The 23644-nt window shown below is 36.1% G+C and overlaps 1 protein-coding gene across 6 annotated transcripts in view; it reads right to left on the bottom strand.

The window, feature by feature from the left end:
• Window positions 1–23644, bottom strand: part of CNTLN (centlein) — a 199375-nt gene that overhangs the window by 154039 nt on the left and 21692 nt on the right. For all 6 annotated transcript variants that reach the window (XM_072860344.1, XM_072860352.1, XM_072860350.1 and 3 more), the window contains one exon: window positions 13494–13578. In XM_072860344.1, coding sequence (XP_072716445.1) covers window positions 13494–13578 — 85 coding nt within the window. The remainder of the gene's footprint in view (window positions 1–13493; window positions 13579–23644) is intronic.

The raw sequence follows: 23644 nt of genomic DNA, 5'->3' as shown, positions 1-23644 counted from the left end.
TGAAGAGAATGGAAAAGTGAGAACAAAAATTGAGAGAGAAGTGAAAGAAAGCTCATACTGTGGATTTTTGCCTCAGATGTCATTAATTCCAACCAACCAAGCAGACACACACACAAAAAAAAAAAACCCACCCACAAAACCACCACACCACGCAAAACTAGCTTGTATTTAAAACAGTGTTTAATTGGTAATTTAATCTCAAACCTATAGTGTACTTGTTTATTTTTTATAATATAGCTAACTCCCCTACAGAGACTCATTCTACAGCACTGGCACTTTGAGCAGATTCCAGTCAAAGTTCGCCTAAGATTACAGATTCATAATCATTCTTCCATTTCCTTCAAACAAAAACTAAACCTGAATTTCAGATTCAGAAATTTGTATGAAATTTTTTGCAAAGACATGACCCAGTGCATAAACCTTCTCAGCCTAGTTTGTTATCAGCGGACGTTAAGGAAGGGATAATGAAATTTAGAAACCCCTCTTAACTAAGGTCTCCCCTCTTTCCTATTTTGAACCTACCCAACACCAGGCTCAATTTTCACTATTCAAAAAGCAAAATATTTGCTCTTCAGATATATTATTACAGATACAGGAACAAATCATTGCTGGCAGAGATGATTTAGTTGCATCTTTAAAAAGGTATGAATCCACACTACCACAGAAAGCATCAATTATTTTGTTTGCCTCCCTCCTACTCCTCACGTCCTCATAGAATTTGAGTACATGGCTCCTTTGAGTCTTCCTTCCAGCTCATTACTACTTGTTTAACATTTATCAAAACAAAGTCTATATTCGAAGAACACCCTTCGAAGTTCGACCCATCTGAAAGAGCCTATTGGCTTTAAAAGAGTTAAAAGTTCACAAATACACGCTCTCACAAAATCTCAAAGTGCAGCATCAACTCTTTAAGGCATCTAATTTTTGAGTACACAAGCTACATTGTTTTACTACTTAGTTGCACTATACACTGCTGAAACTGGTAAGCATATGTATATTTGTGAAGTGAAATCAAATATCTTTGGGTCCTGTTTGGAATGGGAAGTTTTCCAGCAATTTGGAGGATGAATGGAGACATGAAGGTAAAATAGTGCAACTAGCTATTTCAAATGTTTGTTCCATATTGCTGAGATGAAATTTTAAACTCAAATAAGCTACTTACTTTGTATAAGGTAATCAGACAGATTATCCTGAATCAGACTTGCACACTAATTACTTATCCCCACAACTGACCCACTTAAGACTTTAAATCAATCAAAAACCAAATACACTGTATCAATCACTAAGCACCAAACTCACCTGAGTAGTCTACAAAGTCATCTACTGCAGCAGTAGTTAAACATTATTTAGGCAAGTTATACCTGCATGGAAAAAATCCTGTTATGTTTCAAAGCGTTTTTCTCGGGTACCACTTTGTATGCTCTTATCTTTTCCTCTAAACCAATTGAACTTTCACTCTCATATCTGCTCGTTTCACATACTTATAAAGAAGGGGAAAAAAACAGGAGCATTACTCAGGAGCCAAGACTGGGTAGAAATAAGGGTCATAAAGAATTTCTGAGATACAGACAATTAAGTAAATTATCATCTGTCTTTGCCTGTGCAGCTGTTTTTGCACTTTGCTCCCTCAACCTATGAATTACCTTGTATAATAGGAGGAAGAAAGTAAAGACTGATTTCTTACAGCAGAGAATACTACCAGTGTTCCTAAAAGACTACCCTACTCTGGTAGGCAAGTGAAACAGCATAAAAAAAACATACCTGATCAACACATGAGGCAACCTCCCACATGAGCTTATTTTGACAGACTTCATCAGATAAAAACATTCATCAGGAATTCATCTATTCCCACAGTATGTACTGGTTTTGTCTAGATACCATAAAAGACAGGCTAATGCTACACAAGAAGAATCTCAACTTACATTTTGCATTGACTGCAGTCGTACTTGTTTGAATACAACATGACAAAAGCAACATTCAATGGGCGTTTGACAGCTTGGTGCTCAAGAATTATGAAAAAACTTATATAACTAAGAAAATTAGAGTACACTTCCAAAGGTTTTTCCATAGAAAAACTTCCAAATACAAGAAAGAAAACTGTACTCTAGAAGTGAATTTGCTCTAATGAAAACCAAAGGAATCTGATTTTACCCTTTTGTTTAGCTGGGAAGAATCAAAGAGTATCCCTTGTATACTGCTGGAGCCTGGAATGCTCCAGGCAACAGTACATACAAAGAAAGAAACACTGTGACCCGGTGGAGAAGGTCTTTTGATGTTTAAGAGGACTGTAATTTTTTTATCCTTTCCCATGGTATCTCTTTATCTACAACACAATTTTTTTTCTTCCCTAATGTCAAATTGTTTACTGACAAGAACTACTTCTTTTTTAAATACCTTCATATCAATCTGCAGAGGAAGCAAAATCACATGCTAATTCAAAATGAGAAAATGAAAACTACAGACCAAAACTGAAGGGGGAAAATAGTCCTTTTTTGTCTTAGCTTTGAACACCTCAGAGTCTTTTCATGGCAGTAGGATGTTACAATTATCTGTCAATATTTCATGTGAATAGATATACAAAAAGTTTTTTTAATTAAACTTAATTTTTATCCAGTATGAATTTAGATAGCATACTACCATATGGAGACAGTGAAAGTGGCAACAAAAGCATAACTCTTTAATGCTAGGAGTCTGTTTCCAAAAAGAATATGAATTAGGATACAACTACCAGAGTTATGGACTGTTTGATATTGCAGACATCATCACTGAACTTCTAGTTTTCAGTGAAAGATTTTTTTAATCTGCTACATAAAATGCACGCAGAAAGGACTATGAAACAACAGCTGTACTTGCTATTACTGCATTAAGTGTTCTCCAAATTTTTTACACTTGGGCAGGGGGGATGGGAACGGATGGACACAACACTCATAGTTCTGCAGTTTGAAATTTGATCAGACTGTATTACTGAATCAGTATTGCATACCTGCCTCTATACAGGTTCATAAAATACAGATAAGAGCGGGTTTTATTTCATGTCAAGAAGTTAACTCAAATACCTACCAATAGTTTATCAAAATATCCCTAAAAATCATTCTAGCAGAAATGCAAAGCTGACACACATATCCCTTCATTGCTGCTGTTAACGATACAGAAATGCACCTTGTTTCTGTCATTGGCCGCTGAAGCAGTTCATGAAAAACCTCAGGTCTCTGCACCACAGTATTGAAAGAGGCCATCTATGACTGCAACGAAGGGACATGCATTTAATTTCCACTACCAAAGGGATCAGGGTAACAAATAAACATTGTATTCTGTGCTTTCTTCATTACATTCTTTATCAGAAGCTTTCACTGTGCAGTAGTACACTTCTAATACACCACAAAAAAAAAAAAAAAAGGAAAACAAAGTAACTGGAACTGATGAAAAATTGAAGTATTTTCCCCCAAGCAGTGACTTTTAATGAAATCATGACATCTTAAGCAGAAACAAAATTAATTAATGAAATTATTTTACTACAACTTAAATGTGAAAATATAATTTTCTTTTAAACTTCTTTTCCTCAAAATTTCTACTTCAAAATTTACGTATTTATTCTCTCCCTTTCATCATTTTTTCCCCATCAGGTAGTTGAGGTTGACTTACCACACTTTTAACTTTCTGCCCTCCCTTCCAACTTTCCTTTTTTTCTAGCAGGAATTGAACACTAAGTAGACACCACTAAAAATGTGCCAGTAACATTTCATAGCTTTCCTTGATTTAGCTTTGTCAAATTCCTCTTTAGATTTTTTAAACTTTATTAATCCTCGTGGTTCTAAACTTGAACTCATATGCATGTTTAATAAATAACATTCCCAGTCATATTCTCATATAGTTCTCCCAAATAAAGAAAAACACAAAAGAAAAAAAATAAAATGAACAAAAGAAATACGTTCTCTTTCATCTCATGACTATTCATTAGATTCTTTAATTATTTTCAGATGTAGGATGAACAGAAGTTCTATGTAAATAATTCATGAAAAGGTAACCATATGTTATAGAAGTCATCTGCTGCATTTTGCAGTCTGTATGGTGTCCTTTCATAGTCAAAATGACACTAGCTAGTTACGATATAAAACACAAGTTATTTTCAAATCCATAATGCTCCAAAAGTAAAATGCCAACAGTGCTATCTGATTCTATAGTATCCTTCCAACGGATGTCTGTATTCACAGTTAAATAGTTAACTTAGAACTTGACTCCTAACAAGGACACAAAAGAAAAGGAAAAATAGCAACTGACATATAATGGATTAAAATGTAACTCATGCAACAGTATTATGAGTACATGTCCCATTATTAATTCTGCTTTTTCACACCTGCCCTTACACTATAACAATCTTAAATAAATAAAAAAAACACAACTGCAAAGAGAGGGGAATTGAAGTGGGGGAAGCTCACTTGATTTTCATACCAACAGAAGTTTGTTTGTTCTTCCTTATCCCATCCCATGCTTTCCAGGACTCCCTGAGATTAAACAATTTAAAGAATTGTTTCTGAGAAAAAGAAGTATAAAGCTGCAAGCAGGCATCTGCAAATCCATTCCCAAAATGAATGAGAATTTTTGAAGGCCTATTTCTATCAACAATAGATGTGAAATAAAACAAGGTAACTTAAAGATGTACACAAGGAAAAACATTGTGCATTCAAATGTGCTTACCTACCATTTATGTGCTGGAGAAAAAGGGCAGGTCTTTTTTGCAGAAGGAAGAAAAGAAAATGAAGATTCTTTAAAGCTCTTTTTTAAGAGGATCAAGTAAAATGGTTCTACAGAGAAGCAGACCAGAAATATGAGCAGCTGACTCCACCCTGCAGGTAAAGAATATGTACTTACTCCTGTACCACTAGTTGGTCTTGCTCCTGTATTCTCACCTGACCCATAGATTAAGGAAGGGTAAAACAGTATAATCTATTATAGACACCATGTTCCCTATTGCCCTCTTTGGACTTTGGTCTGATGCGATTAATTTTGTGTCTTCAGCAAAGTTTGCTATCTTAATCGAACCACCTGACAGAATTTCTTAGTATTTTAACATGTGGTGGAAATAAACTGTGACTTTATGTAGTGTATCAGTCAGTCTTGCAACTCTAGCACCTCACTTTCACTAGCAGCAAAGGCACCATCTCTGGCCAGCAACCTGCTAAGTAGGTCACAACACTGATAAAACTTTTTTATGATGCGCACCATTTCGTTCCGCTCCTTACAACTACACTGCAGCACGTTCCTGTTCTCATCCACTAAAAACAAAGCTCTACTGTTCTTTTCACTTCTTACGAAATCCTACAATCCTTTGTATCCCTTCTGCTGGTTCCTTCTGCTGCGCAGGCATAGTGCAAGCAAGCGTTGCCAGCGATCTGGCATTTTTGCATTGACAAGGGAGCCAAATACTGTTTCTGGCACATGCGCAATAGGTTTGCCATCTCTGAAACAAGGAATACAGAAGTTCATTGCCCTGCAAGGGGACAATACTTCGAGGCAGTTTTTCACAAAAACACACCTCTAATTTGGAAATGAGACAGCACTGCCAAAAAAGAAAAGCTGTAGCTTCATAGTAAATCCAGCACCTCTCCCAGTGTAGCATGTATTGCAGTAATGCATATGCTAGATTTAGATATTAACTGTCCATTTTCCTCTAATGAGAATATGACAGCTCTCAGGATAACTACAGCGAACACTGACAATATAATCTGACAATCTTGCCACAGCTCTAACACCACCTTAACCATCAGCTGCTCTAAATAAATCTCTTTCCTCTTTTGTCTAGTGATTCTCTGCACCAGGACAGACTGGATTTTCTATAAGACTTATAACATAGAGCTGTAAAGTGGCACTGTCCAATACATTGATACTTTCTCTACCCCTTCCTCTCTTCTTAGCAGATATATTTTGAAACTATGGAAAGCAGCAGCCCAGCCCTCTAGGTCAGGCAGCAGAAAATCCAAAAACTTTATTACACCCTATTGTCCCTATCAATTCCAAATCAAAACCAACAATCTGCTAAAATGAGCTTTTCTCTTCTCTTCATTGAAGGGCACAATCTTGATCAAACTGGGTATTTTTTATTCTACACTTTCCTCCTCAGCAAGGCCTGTACAAGGTCCTCAGTCTGAGTTAGCCTCTGTCTCTGGAAGCGTGCATCACTATGTGGGATCTTCTCGAAATGATACCTACTAGCATCTACTCCTGACACAGCAATATTTCATTACACTCACACACATCAATGCTGCCAGATCAGGTGTAGTAAATAAAGAACAGCTGTTGCTATGATCAACTTTTCTGACAAGCTCCTTCCTAAGTGTGGTCAGCAGATTTGTAAGGGCAGAACCTCATCTCAAAGGACACTGCATGCTTCTTTCTGCTACCTGGTCCTTAAGGAACAACAGTTCTCTTGAACTTGAGGAAATCTGGCTGTATTAAAGCAAGAAGCCATGATATAAGAAAAGATTCTTTATTAACAACATCCTTAAAGGGGGAATAAAATCCAGCTTCACCCTCTTAAAACTATACTGACTTTACAATTAAAATAAAAATTGTGTCACTACAGCAACCAGATAGTGTACTGAACATAGTTAAGAAGTTAATCTCTTCTACAGCAAAAACAATTTCCAATGGCTTTAGAAACCATTTTTATCTCAAGAAAAAAGGCTACCCTATTGTAACCCTAATTGGCTACACGATAACTGTTCTTACCTGGATTGAACAAGAAATTTCTCAAACTAGATCCCAGCTCCCCAGAGGATGAATGAGATCATAAAGATGACCTCCCCCTTCTTTCCAGGCTTGAATACTGAGCTCTGCTAACATAAGAATGGAGCATTTCAAACCAGTGGATTGGGCAGAGGACAAGAAACATCACATTCCTTTACTTAGTGTACCTTTTCCTGTCTAATCCAAGTGCAGCTATCATTTCAGGCTATCTTTGTAGAAACACCACTGAGAACATGAAGGCTGAGTAATAAAGATCCAGAAGCTTTAGCCAACTTCAGGCTTGGCTACACAGGCAAATTAATGAAAGGATGAAGCATGGATTTACAGGACACCTGTATGAACACCCAATATAGCTGCTTTTCTGTGGATTATGTAGGAAAACACTTTCCTCAAAATGGAGTAAGCTACCTCACAGAAACACATTTTCAACTTGCAGAGAAAGCATTCCTACTGGGAATTCACAGAAAAGTACTAATGAGCTGTAAAGGTACACTGTAATTTACAGCTTATTAATTTCTTCAGACAAACAAGCCCACAGGTATTAGCCATAGTCATCATACCACCTACCTCAGGTAGCCTTCTATCAGTAAACCAGAATCAGCAACTTTCAACTATTTGAATAATAAATACATTTTCCTCCCCATCTTTCTCACTCAGACCAGCTCCTTAAGAAGATCTCTTTCCCATAATTTTATGAGAAAACTAGAAGATGGCAAGCAGGAAGGCACAAAGACATAAAATAATGCAATGATGCCGTTCAAAGGGGCTACATAATACCAATAGGTTTCACCACTGAAGGCTGATCCCTTTTCCAAGGTACAACTTGAGTAAAATCATCTTTTTAAAGAAAAAAAGTGTCAGTGTCCTCAGATATTCTGCATTTGCAACATCTATAAATCTCATTCACTGGAGAAACTTTTTTTGCAGAGAGTTTATAAACTTAATATAATCTTATCACTACTGACGCATTCATCCAAACTCCTTATTACTGAAATTATCCTCATGTCCCTCATTACACAAGAATAATCAAGGTTATATGCTGCTGGAAATAAAGTGTTTAGATGGCAATAATGTGTGTATACATTTGTCTTAATTTAATAACAGCATTTTATTACAAAGAAAAATACAATCAGGTGAAGGTACAAAAGTTAAGAAAAATTTATTAGTGTTAATTAATGCTTGAAGGTAGAATTATGCTTCTTTCAATTGGACCCATTAAAGGGGCTTTAATATAGATTTGCACAGCAAGCTGAAGATTTTCAAGTGCAGATAATGAGGCAAGCTAGTACTATTTTAACCCCTCCGGAGTATAATCAGTTGATAAGGTTTTGAAGCGTTACAAGGTCTAGGACAAAAAGATTAGCTTTAGTTCCTCCAGATCAAAATTGAAACCTAATTAATTAACAAAGTTACAGAAGACAGAAAAGGTTTACTGCTACTTTTACACGTCCTTAATTTCATCTTCTAAGAAAAACAGGTGAAGATATTTTAATTTATCTATAGCACGAATGGCAGAAGACTGAGTTTCCTGTTCCCACATTATCTTCTAAACTAATTGTTTAAATTCAAAAATTTTAATGCATTCTTCCAAAAAACTCACCTTATTTTAAAAGAAAAAAAAAAGCACCATGATCTATTTAAGACATACACAAATATAATAATATTAAATAGACCAGGTAGGAAATGTTTCCAAAGAAAAGGGAGAATGAAAAAAAGATATGTGCCGCAGTCAGCCTTCAGAAGATTAATTAAAATTCTAGGGCAGTGAGTTATCCACTTAAAGGCAGCAGTTAGAAATTCTTTTCCTTGAAACACACAGAGAAATTATGTGTATATGGCAAGAATACCTCACTACTGAGAAAAGAATTTTGAATCACTGTGTAAAATAAAAATGACAGTAATAAGATCAGTATAGCAATCTAGCCACCAGCCTCAAAGGAGTAAGATTTTTATCACACAGCATTTAGAATAAATATGTATATGCCAGATGAGGCACAGCTGTGACCATCAAGACCAAAAGTTACCAATCAACCAATTACAAAGACAAGAATTAAAAAAAAAAGGAACAAAGGGAAAAATACAATGGAAAACTCCAATACAATATATTTTGTGCTGAATTTATGTGCAGTAACAGATGAAAAAAATTAAGTGCTTTAATAAATACCATATTTATTTGAACCTTTGAATGGTAGATTTTTAAATGCTCCACATTATTTCATATTTAAAACGTTTAACACAATATGCAGTTATGCAATAAACTCATGGCAAGAAAAATAAGTCATACATTTATCTAATGTGCACAACAGACTGAAGTCATACTAAAGTACGTAAAAAAGTTCAATGCATGTACTCTGTTCCAGAGATATTAGACAGCAGGAGTTTCGCAAAACTGTTTTACACTGATTTTTTACCCTTAAAGCCACAAGTCCCATTCTCATGAATGTTTGAGCATTTTTTTTTTCCTGTTTAGGTTATACAAAAGTGATTAAAGACCATATTACTTCTCAGTCATAAGTTTCTAAATTAATTATTTTAGTTGATTTTCAGTAATAGCCATTAAAATGGTGTCGTGGTTTAGCCCCAGCTGGCAACTAAGCACCACGCAGCCGCTCGTTCACTCTCCTGCGGTGGGATGGGGGAGAGAATCGGAAGAGCAAAAGTAAGAAAACTCGTTGGTTGAGATAAGAACAGTTTAATAATTGGAACAAAATAATAATAATAATAATAATAATAATGAATTATGATGAGAAGGAAAACAACGTGAGAGAGAGGAAGGAACAAAACCCAAGGGAGGGGGAAAAGAAGGAAAAAAATAATAATTAAAAAAATTCTACAACCACTCACCACCCGCTGACCGACACCCAGCCAGTCCCCGAGCAGCGATCCCGCCCCCCCAGCCAATTCCCCCAGTTTATATACTGGTCATGACATCATATGGTATGGAATAGCCCTTTGGTCAGTTTGGATTAACTATCCTGGCTGTGCCCCCTCCCATTTCTTGGGCACCTGGCAGAGCATGGGGAGCTGAAGAAAAAAAAAAGTCCTTGACCAATGTAAATACCACTTAGCGACAGCCAAAACATCAGCGTGTTATCAATAGTATTCTCATACTAAAATCCAAAGCACCGCACTATACCAGCTACTAGGAAGAAAATTAACTCTATCCCAGCCGAAACCAGGACAAATGGAAACCCTTCAAACAATTGAAATATCTCATTACAAATAAAGCTAATTCAGCTCTCAGTGTTAAACAACTATATGCATTTCACCTAGTGTGTGGAGAATATGCTTTCTTATTTACAGTAATTTTAAAAGGGCTCTTAAGCATGTCAGGACAAAGTCTAAGCAGAATACAAAAGAAGATTATCTCATGTTCTCCTTCTAGAGTTTTGTTGCTGTTTCTGGCAGCAATATCCACTTACATACATGTCAAATTATGAGATTCATCATTTATTTGCCTTTTTTCCTGTAGTCAGCATGGATTCATACAATCAGGTGTTTGGTGGCCACTCAGAAATTCCTAGTAAATAAATACCCTATGGCAAATGATATTGTTGCAACTGATATCTCTGTATGATACACAAAGGGGAGGGAAAAACAGCAGAAGAGATGACTGGATAATCTCACCTTCCTGGAGGTAACAGATTGGTAGACTGCAATATGCCTTGAAGTCTTGCTGTCTATACTTTACAGAAAAGAACATTCATTGTCATTACTGTCAAAACTCACAGTTTCATAAGTGACCTATTTGCATGTTAATTACACAAATAATATCTTTTTCTCCTTAGACTAACAAAAAGAACAAATCCAGAAAAACAAAATGCTCCTTACTACCTTGTTCTCTACGCCAGCTCGTCTTTGATTACCAAACCGCCAAAACCACTCCCAAAACTCAGAAAATGATCCCCGTCTTGTTTCAGTCCTGGGGCATCCCAGTCAATGGATGAGGCAAGAAGGTCAGAATGACACCACCTTCATATGCAGCTCTTATATACAGCACTGATCACTGGCATCATCTGGTGCCCTTCACAACCCCCCCACCCTCCCCTTCGAGTCAACGATACTCTAAGGAAGGCTATTTGAAAGGCCTGTATTACAACATGCATTAAAGTTGTGACAATGATGCAGCTTCTGTCCTCCTCATCTGTTAATTCCTCCCATCCTGTTGCCAAGCCCTCCTTTCCTGGCTGCCACTTTTCCTTGGTTCTAGTTACATTTCCAGCCTCTCTCCACTTCCAGATGGTAACGGCATCACACTATCAATTTCAGATTTCTGATCAATTTCAATTTCAGCTTCTGAAATTGGTCTGAAACCACAGAGAGCAATCTCATGGAGATGCAACGCTACACGTTCAGAAGCTGCCACAGAAGGCAGGCCTTCTTAAAAGCACATTACTGCACACAAAATCTTATAAACTTCTTACACAGGTATTTTCTCCTTCAGCTAAGGATAGGGTAGAAATGCAGGAGTAATCATGCATTGCTGGTTTATAAAAATGATGTGCATGCATGCACCAGACACATTACAAATCACACCTACAGCCATGAGGACATGACCACACACAGAAACAAACTTCAGTCACTGCTGTAATACAAAATAAAAGGATGAATAACCTAAGTTCAGTAGTGTTTCTGGTCAGGCAGCAGATGTATCAGGTTTATTTTGAACAAACCAGAAGCAGGTAAGCTCTGGAAACCTGAGTTTACATCACCAGCTACGTAAGTTACCTCAATTCAAGGAAGACCCTCACAGAAATGTGAGGAAATTCACTAATGAGCTGCATGATGGGGCAGAGTGCACTCTCAGCAAGTCTGCTGGTAACACAAAACTGGGAGGAGCGGCTGATACGCTGTTCAGCAGCTGGACAGGCTGGAGAAATGGGCTGAAAGGAACCCCATGAAATTCAACAATGGGAAATGAAAAGTCCTGCACCTGAGGAGGAACATCCCCATGCAAGCTTGTATGCTGGGGTCCCTGAACCAATATGTGCTGGGGGTTGCCCAGCTGGAAAGCAGCTTTGCAGAAAAGGACCTGGTGGTCTTGATACACAACAGGCTGACCATGAGCCAGCAAAGTACCATTGTGACAAAAACAGCAAATGGTATCCTCAGCTGCATTAGGCATAGTATTGCCAGCAGATTGAGGAAGGTGATCCTTCCCCTCTACTCAGCACTAGTGAGGCCACACCTGGAGTCCTGTGTCCAGTTCTGGGCTCCATAGTATAAGAGAGACATGGAGCTACTGGAATGAGTCCAGCGAAGGGCCATGAAGACGTTTTAGATGCTGGAACATCTCTCCTATAAGGAAAGGCTGACAGAGCTGGGGCTGTTCAGCCTGGAGAAGGGAAGGCTCAGATCTTATCAATGTGTACAAATATCTGAAGGGAGAGTGTAAAGATGACAGAGCCAGGCTCTTTTCAGTGGTTTTCAGTGACGGGACCAGACGCAATGGGCACAAACTGAAGCACAGGAGGTTCCCTCTGAACATCAGGAAACACTTTTCCTCTGTGAGGGTGACTGAGCACTGGCACAGGTTGCCCAGGGAGGTTGTGGAGTCTCCATCCTTGGAGATATTCAAAAGCCATAACTGGACATGGTCCCGGGCAACTGGTTCTAGGTGACTCTGCTTGGGCCGGGATAGTGGACCAGATGACCTTCAACCTCAACCATTCTGTGATTCTATGAAAAACCATGTATCAGTCACCCTTTTATCCCCAGGAACAGCAGGATTTAGACATCTGAAAGCACACCCTCGAACTTTGTCTGTGTTTTTGCTATCAGCTTTATTATGTGTGAAGTAATTCTAAGTCTTTTTCTGTTCCTCTATATCACACTTGGTCTGATTATGACTTTTTTCTTATTAACATTGCTAATAATATGGAAAAGCATATTGTGTTCTCCTCATAGTCCTGAGAAGGAAGTCATTTGAGATTTATGGAGAAAAGGAAGGTGCAATATTTATTGTTCTTTTGTGTTTACTTAGCATTTTTTAGTGTTGGATTTCATAATTATCATATTTCAAATACTATGAAGGGTTCAAAAGCTTTGATTACTTTTCAAAGGATTATTTTGATTTTTATAAATTGAGATCATATTCCCTCAATTCCATCAACGGCTTGGCTCAATACATGGTCTTCATATACATTTTTTTACTAATACACAGCACTCAGTTTTGAGTGAACAGTTCAACAGAAAATACACATGCCATAAAGGCTTATGTATGACATTTTGGATTTGTCAGTATTGTTTTATAGTTTATGCTAACAGTTAACTTCATAAATATTGTTATGGGTTAGTAACACTAAAATACATAGCTGTATTGCTTTTAGGATACTACATGTTTAGTCCTCATTATTTTAGAAATGTTTTGGTTTTGTATTTGTCAGGATGGCAAATCTTTCCAAACCACAGGCACATTACAAACCTAAACATAGTCAGAAGTATTCTAGATTAAAATCCAAGTTTAGGTCAGTCCATTAGGCAAAATAAGGCAATAAATTGACAAAACTTTTCAGAAAAAGTTTCATCTAAAATCACAGGAACTTTTTAGGTGAAAGGTCAACTGTTTGAACAACTCAGAAGTGTTTAATTAATACTTTATCAGAAGCTTATAATCTCTGAATCACCTGCAACTTCCATCTTAAGGCACAACAGCAAACTATTTTCACATCTTAGGAAATACAAATTTGATGTCAATGATAGAATTTTTCTTAACTGCCTATTTAAGTCTATTTAAACATAATACAAACCTGGTTTAGGGTTTCTATTTTGCTGTCTTTGGCTTGCAAAATCTCTAAAACCCTTCTGTCCTTGACTTCAGCTTTCTGCTTTTCTCTGGAAACAAACAAAAAAAATAGACACTTTATTAGTTGTAATTTGCAGTTAATCATTTGAATTTTTCATGTCCTGATAATGAATGTCATTTTAAAGCACAGAAAATTAAATTATCTGAAGCTGACAGGCCTTGCAGAATTAATCAGGGAGCATATGGCAAGTGACAGCAAATTACATCTGTAAACAGCTAACACAACTTTGTTAAAAAAGAAACAGAAGCAAGAGGTCTTAAAATACATTTTTAAGCAGCTGAAATAATCTGTCTCATTCTTTCCCAAATACAGAAAGTGTACTTGTCCATAGACTGAGCAAAATGCTTTTTTCCCTTCTTGGCAATATAAAGCCACTACGCTGCTTGGGTTTGTGAAGTCCTTCTCTCAAGTACATGGCATTTCTATGTTTGAAACAACACTTTTGAACATAATGGATAACTATTTTACTATCTTTCACATGGATAGAACCTATAACTTTTATCGGGGGAAAAAAAAGACAACTCAGAAGCTTGGGTAATAGGGACAAGCAGAGCCTCTCTATGTGGTTAATAAGTGCAGGGCTATAATCATCTCTGCAACACTTCGTAGAAAACAAGCTGAGGAGTCATTAACACTTTGTTTAACAAACCACCTCATCTCATTGCTATCCTATTTCTTGACTGAGTTTTAAACGTTGGTGCTCTTACTAACTTCTGTTTTAGGCAGAAAGAAAACAAATGTTGCGATAGTAAGGACAGACAGAGATTCCTTAGCACAAGACAGAGTTCCTATCATCTGCGACAAAAGGTCTGAGAAACATGTATTCCCTAAAAATGGCCAAATACTTCAGGCATCCCCAGCACCACAGGTGACAGAGAAGCAGAAACTCATTCAGATTATCGCTGCTTTTACAACACCGTTAAACTTCCATTATGGCTGCATATCAGCCATGCCTAAAAGCCAGAGAATCCTACTCGCACAACTTTTGCTCTGCCAAAATGGGAATATTTCAGAGGTGGAAAGGCATGGAAGAGTGGTACCCATAACTGTATATCTGATCAAAAGTAGATGAGAATATCCACCTGTGCACAAAAGGCTTCATCTACTGAAGCATTTTGTAACAGAGACCAATAAGGATAGCAGATAAATGGGCAATTATTTTTCTCCATTATTATTTATTACTACATATTCTACTGTTATCAGTGATTTTAAAGGCTAAACTACACTGTCCCCACAGGCCATCCAATACCATGTTTTTTTAAATAAAGTTCTATGACTGCTAAAATATCTAGTCTGATCTTGAGTAAATAAAGAATTAAATAAAAATGGTATGGAATTTAAAATAAGTTTTTTGGAAACTGAGGTCTCAAGGCATCATAACTATAAGTAGCACTCTCCTACTGTAAATACAGCAGCACTGATGTGTTGTAGCACTGGAAGAAAACCAAGAAAAGTCTAGCTGAAGAGATATGTATTTAAATTACATTTAAGTAGGAGAAACAAAAATATATGGGATCTTAAGCAGTTGTATGGCATTAAAAAAATCTGCTTCCATAAAGAAAATAATTCAGGAGCTGTAATGAGCAGAGAAAAGTGAAACCATGAATATTCAACAAGTATTCCAAAATATATTTCATGTCTGAAAGGTATTTAACATTTTAACTGAGACAGAAACTTAACAGAAAAATGCACATCAGATCCTGACCTCAAAGCATCTGATCACCTGTAATCAGAAGCATCGAGGAATAGTCATGATAGGTTGCTAGGAAGACATGAGCAGTGAAATACATAGTACAGCCGGTTTTTTTATAGTTTCTCTTTGAACATCTACTAAAACTGAACTAAGCAGACTGCAATTAGAGAGATCCATGCAAATCCGAAGTTATCTGATGTATTCCAAAGGTTACACTGTGATGTCCTTTGAAAAAAAACCTAAGGACAAAAAAGGGAGCACAAGAGAGAAAACAACAAACAGGTTTCATAATACATGACAGTTAATGAAACTGACCCACCCTGCTTATAATGCATAACTAGTTTACAGAACTCACATTCTCAGTCAGGTTTTTAAAAATGGTGGAAGACTTTCCGATAAGCTTATAAAGCTTTGTACTAAAAGATATTGGACAGCTTTAAAACTTAGGAGTTAGTAAGGAAAAACGTCTGCGAATAGATTATTTGTATAATACTTATCACAGAAGTTTGTGCATGTTCTTGAAACAGGTATACTGTTCATGGTAGGCACTGTACATTATTCCACAACTTAAATGAATCAAAAACTCCCCCAGTATAAAAATACCAATGCTTCTTCATACTGAATTACTTCACTGCGGGGTCCTTAATGGCTATCAACAATTACCCTTTTTCAAAGATACTAATTGCAGTACACAAAACCCAAATATTTTGGGAAGAATGTGTCTCTCTCCCATAAGCACGTTACACCATAATCTATCTGAGGAAGTGATGTAGCTATATTAATCTATGTCTAAACTGTAAGTATTATAGCACTCCAAGTTTCCTCAGGTCTTAATTATAGCTAGACAACTTAAGAATTTAAGATTAGACATATGCATAACTGCTTGATCCAAAATTTTAAGAGCTTCAGAAGACAAAAAGCAAAGCAGGTCTTTACTACAAAGTACTTAGAATAGTAATGTGTGGACGCAGAAAGAATCATACAATACAATAAACAAACACATAAGCCCCATGAACCACAGAACAGCATTGCCTCCAGCCCTCAAAAGTATCCTGACCTTAACCGCTGGCTGACATGTCCTATCCATTCTTTGTTCCCACAGTGATGTATTTCTCTCTCCATTTTAATTCAGCTGTTTTTATTGTATATTTCTACTTAAACTAAACCATTGCTCTAACCACGCATTGTATATTTACCATCCATAATATGCAATTGTCTTCCCAACTCCTCTAACCACTATCTACTCTCACAAAGTCAGCCTTTTTTAAAACGAGGCCCAATTAAACACAAATACTGGATAATTAGCCTCTTAACTCAGCTATGTAATCATCACTTGAAAATTTATTAAACTTGTTTTCTAATGGATTAATTGATCTGAAAAACTGATGGGTCAGGTAGATTTCGCAAAGCAAGGCTCGAAAGAACTCTACCATTGTGGGGTTTTGGTTTTTTTATTTTATGGAGAGAATGGGAAGAAAGTGAATAAACCAGCCAAGAACCAAGCAAAAGAACAAACTGCTCTGGAGAACTGAAAAATAGTATGCACACCAAATTCTGCTGTATTATTTGTAGTCAAGAGTTTATGGAGCCCTGTGACTTTAGGACAAGGCTGCACGAAAGAAGTTTGAAGAATAAGGTCTGGGATTGGAGAGGAAAAACAGACCTTTGTTAAAGCAAAAAATGTGCCTGTAACACAGCAATGGCCTGTGTTACAGGCAATAGCCAATGGTTCAAAGTGCATTTCTAGTTAAATGCAGTATTTTCCTTGTTTATCCGATACTTGGTCAAACAGTCCTTTGAACAAAGCTGTTGAGGAACGAAGTTTATAAATACAGATCTATCATCATCATAACAAGTGGGAAAAGTCTAAAGTAAATTCAAGTTGTTTTGGCTTTCTGAGGTTTTCTTTCAGACTCTCAGGATAGCACGTGTTGTAGTAATGCCCCCCAAAATAGTTTCACCAGTTACCACCCATAGCTAAAGAAAAAAATTCTAATTATCATAATTTAAGCACACAATGGATGTTGTCAGAGCCTAAAGCATATATTAAAACCTCATATGGAACTTTATCAGCAGCTTCTGCTGGCATGGGACGACTTCCATTGCTTATTACAGGACAGTTCCCCACAGACACTCAAGGTAGTATGACTGACTGAAACTTACATATCATATTTGGATCTGCTGTTGCACCTTGAAACGAGACTTGATAAGAATTGCAGCAATCCCTGCCTCTTTTTTAGAAGGGTAACAAATATTAAGGAAAATCTTTGACTGACTTTATTAATTGAGCCATTATGTATTTACAATATATTTAAAAATGTCCACTGGAGTATGGGGGAAAAAAATTCAGGCACTGTCAAGAAGCTGATGATGATCAATGACTGAGACAAACTCCTGTTTAGCTAATTAGAACCACTGATGAGCAATAATGATGTGAGCTAAGAATATTTGCAGACTTCTTTAGGATGAAAAATGGAGTGAAGAGAGGCTGTCAATTTGTACAAGTTTTAAGCTCCAATCAGTTTTCCCATGAGTACTACCTATTTTAAATGTTTAACACAGATGTATTTAGCTACAAAGATTATCGAGATTCAGCTTCCCACAAAAATGAAGAAACTGAGAAAATATTCTTAAGCTTAACATTTTTCCTGTGTTATGCTATACTTCACACAACAGGACAGGATAATATTTTTGAGGTTTGGTACATTTTTAATGGCTTGTCAAAAATGAAACGTTAGACTATGAGAAAACATTTAACTATGAATGAGGTACAAAAACAGAATATGCACTACAAAAACCTTGAGATTTAAAAAAATAGAAGTTTGTTGAAGTTTATAAAACACCATGCTTCCTAAAATCTTCAGCAAAAGCAGTCTGGGAAAAGAGGCATCTTGTAACATACCACAGGTCTTAATCAGTCAAGCAATTAACCATTTGTCAAGAAAAAGCAATTCAGAGTTGTATATAATTATGTCATTTTTACATCAAATAAGTGAAAATAATTTTAACTAATAAACTGAGTTTGTTGTTTACAGGTTTCATGGACTATGTCCTTTCAGTTTTACAAAAGAGCGGGATTTAAAAAAAAACACGCATCTACAGATTTGGCCTTAAATAGCTAAGAAAGTTAAGGTTACATTGTGATCTTTGGGCTGTGTGGTAAAAGAACAAAAGCTGTATTTTAACAGTACACCTATGTAACTAAAAATAAACTGCTGCTAGAAATATTGTTACTTTTGAAATATAGTTCTTTGAATCTAAAGGGCTGCAGAACTAGAAAAGCTACAAAATATCAGCTTGTGTGATGCAGCATTTAATTTGATTACGATCTCTGCTGGTCTTCCAACTATTTTACAGGCAGACTTACACAAGTGCATATATTCAGTGTTGGTATAATGAATTGCCCATGTGCAAAGTGAATTCGTAGAGCACACACTGTCAATGTTACTATAAATATGGCACCAATATTGTAATTTACTGTGTACAACCACATCCCTGCGGTTGCAGTCAGTGGTGACCAAAAACAGAAACCTTAATCTTCCAACTAGAAACCTTACTGTGTTTCTGTGTACCTATTAAGAGACAAAAAAATACAGCTAAATAGTTTTCATTTAATTGAGAATTTATTTTCACCTCAAATTCCAGAAGATCCTTATACTTCATGATGAATTATAATTGATGCACATTATAATTTTTTTTTTCTTCTACTACTTACAAATAGTACTTTTAAAAAGACTTAGACAGCATGGAGCAAAAAAATAATTTAAATTGATGCCACACATTTTGCAGTTTTCTAAGACAGTAGTTATTTTCTATAGCAAAATTGTATATGCCTGTTTTTGTTTCTTTACAAAAATAATTTAAGATCTAATTAAAGAAAAATTGTAAAATTACATTATTTCCTTAGTAAATTATTTATAGAGCCAGTTCTACGTTCCATGATATGTATCAAAATGGAAAAGCATCATTACAAAAATGTAATTTTTTTTTGCATCTCTAACTTGATGGATTTAATTCATTAGGTGATTTAAGGCCCCTTATTTTAAGCAATGTACATATAATACTAAACATGTTTTTACACTAGATCAGTAAATAAAATAGTGACATTTTTCCCTAATAATTTTGCAAACATTTTTCATCTAAAATACACAAGTCTCTTACAGTGTTCAAAATATCAGCACTTCAGAACAGACTGCTTTAACATCTGCACATCACCAGGGTTTCCCCCAAGGATTTTTAAATGATGCCTGCCTGTGCTGAATAAAGTGCTAACTTGCACCTTGCTTTTCAAACTGTGTCCTGAGCAGCCATCCAGTTGGTACAACACCAGCTGAATTCCCAGAGGCCACTGTTCAATCAGGCTTGACTGCAATTATCATGTCAATATTTTGTGCTCCGATATGCAGATATGCACACATGCAAGCTGCATAATACCTTCTTCTCCATGGAATGTTGACTTATGTTCAATGTTCTGAGAATTTTTAATGAAACAGGATATTAAACTTTCATCAACTGTAGAAAAATCACAATTATTTGACCTTAGATAGAAAGGTTGTACTCTTATGCTCTATTATTCTGTCCACTTTATTGAGTGATAATAGCTAGGGAGTCCACTTTATTTTAAACTCAGAGTGACAAAACACTAATGGCCTTTAAAAATGTGTTAGATCTTGTTTACTTCCTCGTTCTGTCATTCTGTTTCCTGTTAATTTGCACAAGAGTAAAATGGCAAGCGGTTTAAGAAAGCTTCTGCAAGCTATTTATCATTCCTTCAAAAGATGCAAGATACAGTTTTTTTAATTATTTTTCAATTAACATCAGCAATCTATATTGCTCATTCATACAGCACACTCATTTATCCTTTTACATGAAAAGTACTTGTTATTTTTAGTACATCTGCATATCGTCAGTCAGTAAGGAATCTATGTCAACCTGTTTAATGTTTCTTCCACAATTTGCCATTCACAGGATGCAAACCACAGTGTTAAGTTCCTGTGATTAGCTTTCCAAAATTATTTTATTATTTCTGATCATCTGCTCTTCAGCCATGTTTTTGTCCATTTGTACACCTTTAGACAGATGTAACTCCCCAAGAACAGCAACAAAATTCTCTCTTAATCACTGGCTCTAACATTCAAGTTGCCACTCTTTCTCAGAGCGGCCTGAAATGATAAATCCATTCTTGCTCTTTGTTAAGACTTGCAAGACACGGCACACTTGGAATTCAGGTGTGAAAAAACATTTACATAAGGCAAGCTTGCCAAATGTAACTACCTCCAAGGGTATCATCTAGCGTAATACAATCCCCATTTACATCTACCAAGTCTTGTATCACTGCCACAGTTTGATCATTAACGGATCCTGCTACATCTCCCTTCCAGAAGAAAGGAAAGAAGTCAGCCAGAAGCCCTAGAGGAAAATTAGAGTCAGTTGACCTGTCAAGATTTCATGTATTATAAGAGAAAAGTCTTAAAGGAGAGCTCTCCAAGTTTACCAAAACATTTCAAAACCTTTGATACTCTCATCTGAATCCCAACTCTATTTGAGTTTACACATGCATTTACTTGTAAAAGGTACTTTCTAGCACTTTTTTTTTTTTCAACTCATAAAAAAAAAAAGAATGTTTCAAAAGGTAGTGAACTAGAAATAGCATACTCTTTACATAATACCGAGATCAATAGTATTTAAAGTAGCTGGAAAGTACACTAACATGAGTAGTACTTTTACAATGGCTTGTTTGAAAATACCTGGAGGCTTTTATATATCCCAAAGGCATTTCTCATTTGCACAGTAAAGATAATTTTTTGTTTATATCTGAATATTAAAATGGGAATATAGTTACAGTTATCCAGCAAGAACTGCAAAGACTGCTGAAAAGTAAAATATCATTGGTGTATTACAGGAATCAACAGCACAGCCATAAAAAGGTACCAGCTACATTTTTACAATTTTAGGGCAGGCGAACTTCTATTTTGGGACCATGAAAGCACTTCAAAATAGCAGACAAATAATGGAAACCTACTATTAATTCCCCCCCTATGGTCCCCAAATGATGCTTTTTACATTTTCCTGGTTTGAGAAAAAGATACTATAAGGAATTGTCTAATGCTACAAATATAAATTACCTGACTGTATGGCTAGTACGGCCCACTCAATTTCTCCCAATATCTGTTTTTTCTTTTTTCTTCATCACACATTCATGGTGTACAAGGTTGTAAGTGAGCATTTTGTCCTTTCACACTTGCATCTTTTTATTCCTGTTACTGTTATCTCCAGAGGAAAGTCTGGCTGTTGCTTTCATCAATTTAAAGACTGAAATCCACTAGACAATATTGTTTGGTTCATTATATATATGACATAGAATACACATGACTATGCTTTCTTTTATTCTGTCTGCTTCCATCAGGTAGCTGGCTTCTGATCTCAGGTAGTCTATAACAAAGACTTGGTGGGCACTGAAAGTTTCTCGGTTACAGAATTTTTGGTGGAAAGAACACACAGAAGAATTAAGCTATGCAAACATTGGTGGTACTCATGTCACACAGCCCCAAGCAGAAACAACAAAAGGTTTAAATCCTTTTCATTCTGTTTCTATGTATCTCAAAATCTCCTAGTAAGCCAGGGCAAGAAGGAAAACTTTATCAACTTGGACAGGACTGAGTCAGTGTTGTTCCTAATATAGATGAGAAGGGAAAAAAGTCTCTAAGAAGACTCAAGTTGTTTTTTATCAGATTTCAGTGTAAATTTTCAATTTCCAGCTCTTGATACAACTGTGTAGAATAGAGAAAAATAGGCTATGAGCAGCACAGATCTGCCAAGTGACATGCTTCAGGAATCATTCTGCTTATAACTGTTACTTGGTAATCCCATCTCTTTACCCTTTAAATCCACACATTTTTCCTAGATTAACAAAGCCAGAAAATCACTTGTCCTGTAATTTTCTGGACAGCAGCAGTGCTAGGTAGGAGATTCCCTGGAAATCTAATCAACATATTGGAACTGAGATAAACTGACACATATATATATATTTACTGCTATAAGGCAGGGAATAAGACAAAAACTTTTCTGAAAGGATGAGAGTGCGAAGAGGTACATTCACGAAACAGAAGCTACCTAGGAAAAGATTATGGAAAGTTATAGCTGGAAAAGTTACGAGAGAATATATGGGGCTGTAATTTGGTTGTGCACAAGATTCACAGGTAAAGCTGGGCTAGAAATTATTTCCAAAGCAGCAATTAGACTGTTCTCAGGCAAAAGAGATGAAGCTGCATCAATTACAGAGAAAAATACACACTATTGCTCCATCTGTCCAATCAAAGCAACCCCAAAGTTCAAAGTCGTGATTAATAAAACTCCTATATACTGAATGGGTTTCATCCAAACCTATTCCAGGATTCTCTGAGGTAATGATAACACCTAAAAAGATGCTGTGGAAGCAGTTTCTTCTTTCTTAATTCCTTAACTCTGAGAAGCATGGGAAAGGTATGATATAGATGTATAGCCTTGAGTTCACAAAAGGTGTTCTGAAGCATTAGTGTTATTCTGAGAGGACATAAAAAACTAGACAAGCACCTTCATAGAAGTAGGTTGTCACACTTTCACATAAGAGTACCAATCACCAGCCTCTATACAAAGTGCAAAGTACATATACAGAATATATCTTTACCTTCATATATAATAGACTATCATTATACACCAGATTCCTGTGGGAAGTCTTCTGAGAGGCTGAACACTACATTAAAAGGGTTTCACAAATATTCCTACCATTGTAAAAAAATTCAGCTCATTATCATGCTTGTGGGCATCAAGGTGGCATGTAAGAGCCCCATGTTCCTTGTATCAGTCATGATAATGCAGACTCAATTGTCAATTTCTGTTCTAAATAAAGTATAAAATCATTTAAAGCAAGGGATAACTACTAAGCATAAAAATATTCCTAGATATGAAGAAGAATAAACAGGGAAGACAGACTGTATCTTATATAGGCGTACAATTCAAGAACTCCAAATAATTCATTGTATTCAACACTGTTTAAATGCATGCTTTCTAACATCTCTATGCGTCAATTTGTCCTAACATCCTGATTATTGTTTATATGCAACACAGATCAAAAATGTTAATATAAGCCTGAACATCTCTGTTTCTATCTTACTAAGCTTCATGTGAATGAGCTAACATTTTCCATATTGTTCACCTGTCTATAAAATCTGGTTAAGGCAAAACAATTTTTTAATGTTTTCAATATACTTGTGCTTATATACATGTAATATATGTTTACATACATTAAATACTGCATTTATATAATTTAAGCAGTTCTTGCATTTTTTTTTAATGTTTGAAGACGGAAGATTGATACTACCACCACTGTCCTCATGAAAATATGACCAAATTTTGTCATGAA

This window comes from Ciconia boyciana, chromosome 4 (assembly GCF_034638445.1).
Source record: "Ciconia boyciana chromosome 4, ASM3463844v1, whole genome shotgun sequence".
NCBI classification, from domain to species: Eukaryota; Metazoa; Chordata; class Aves; order Ciconiiformes; family Ciconiidae; genus Ciconia; species Ciconia boyciana.
This window is presented reverse-complemented; position numbering and strand designations above follow the sequence as displayed.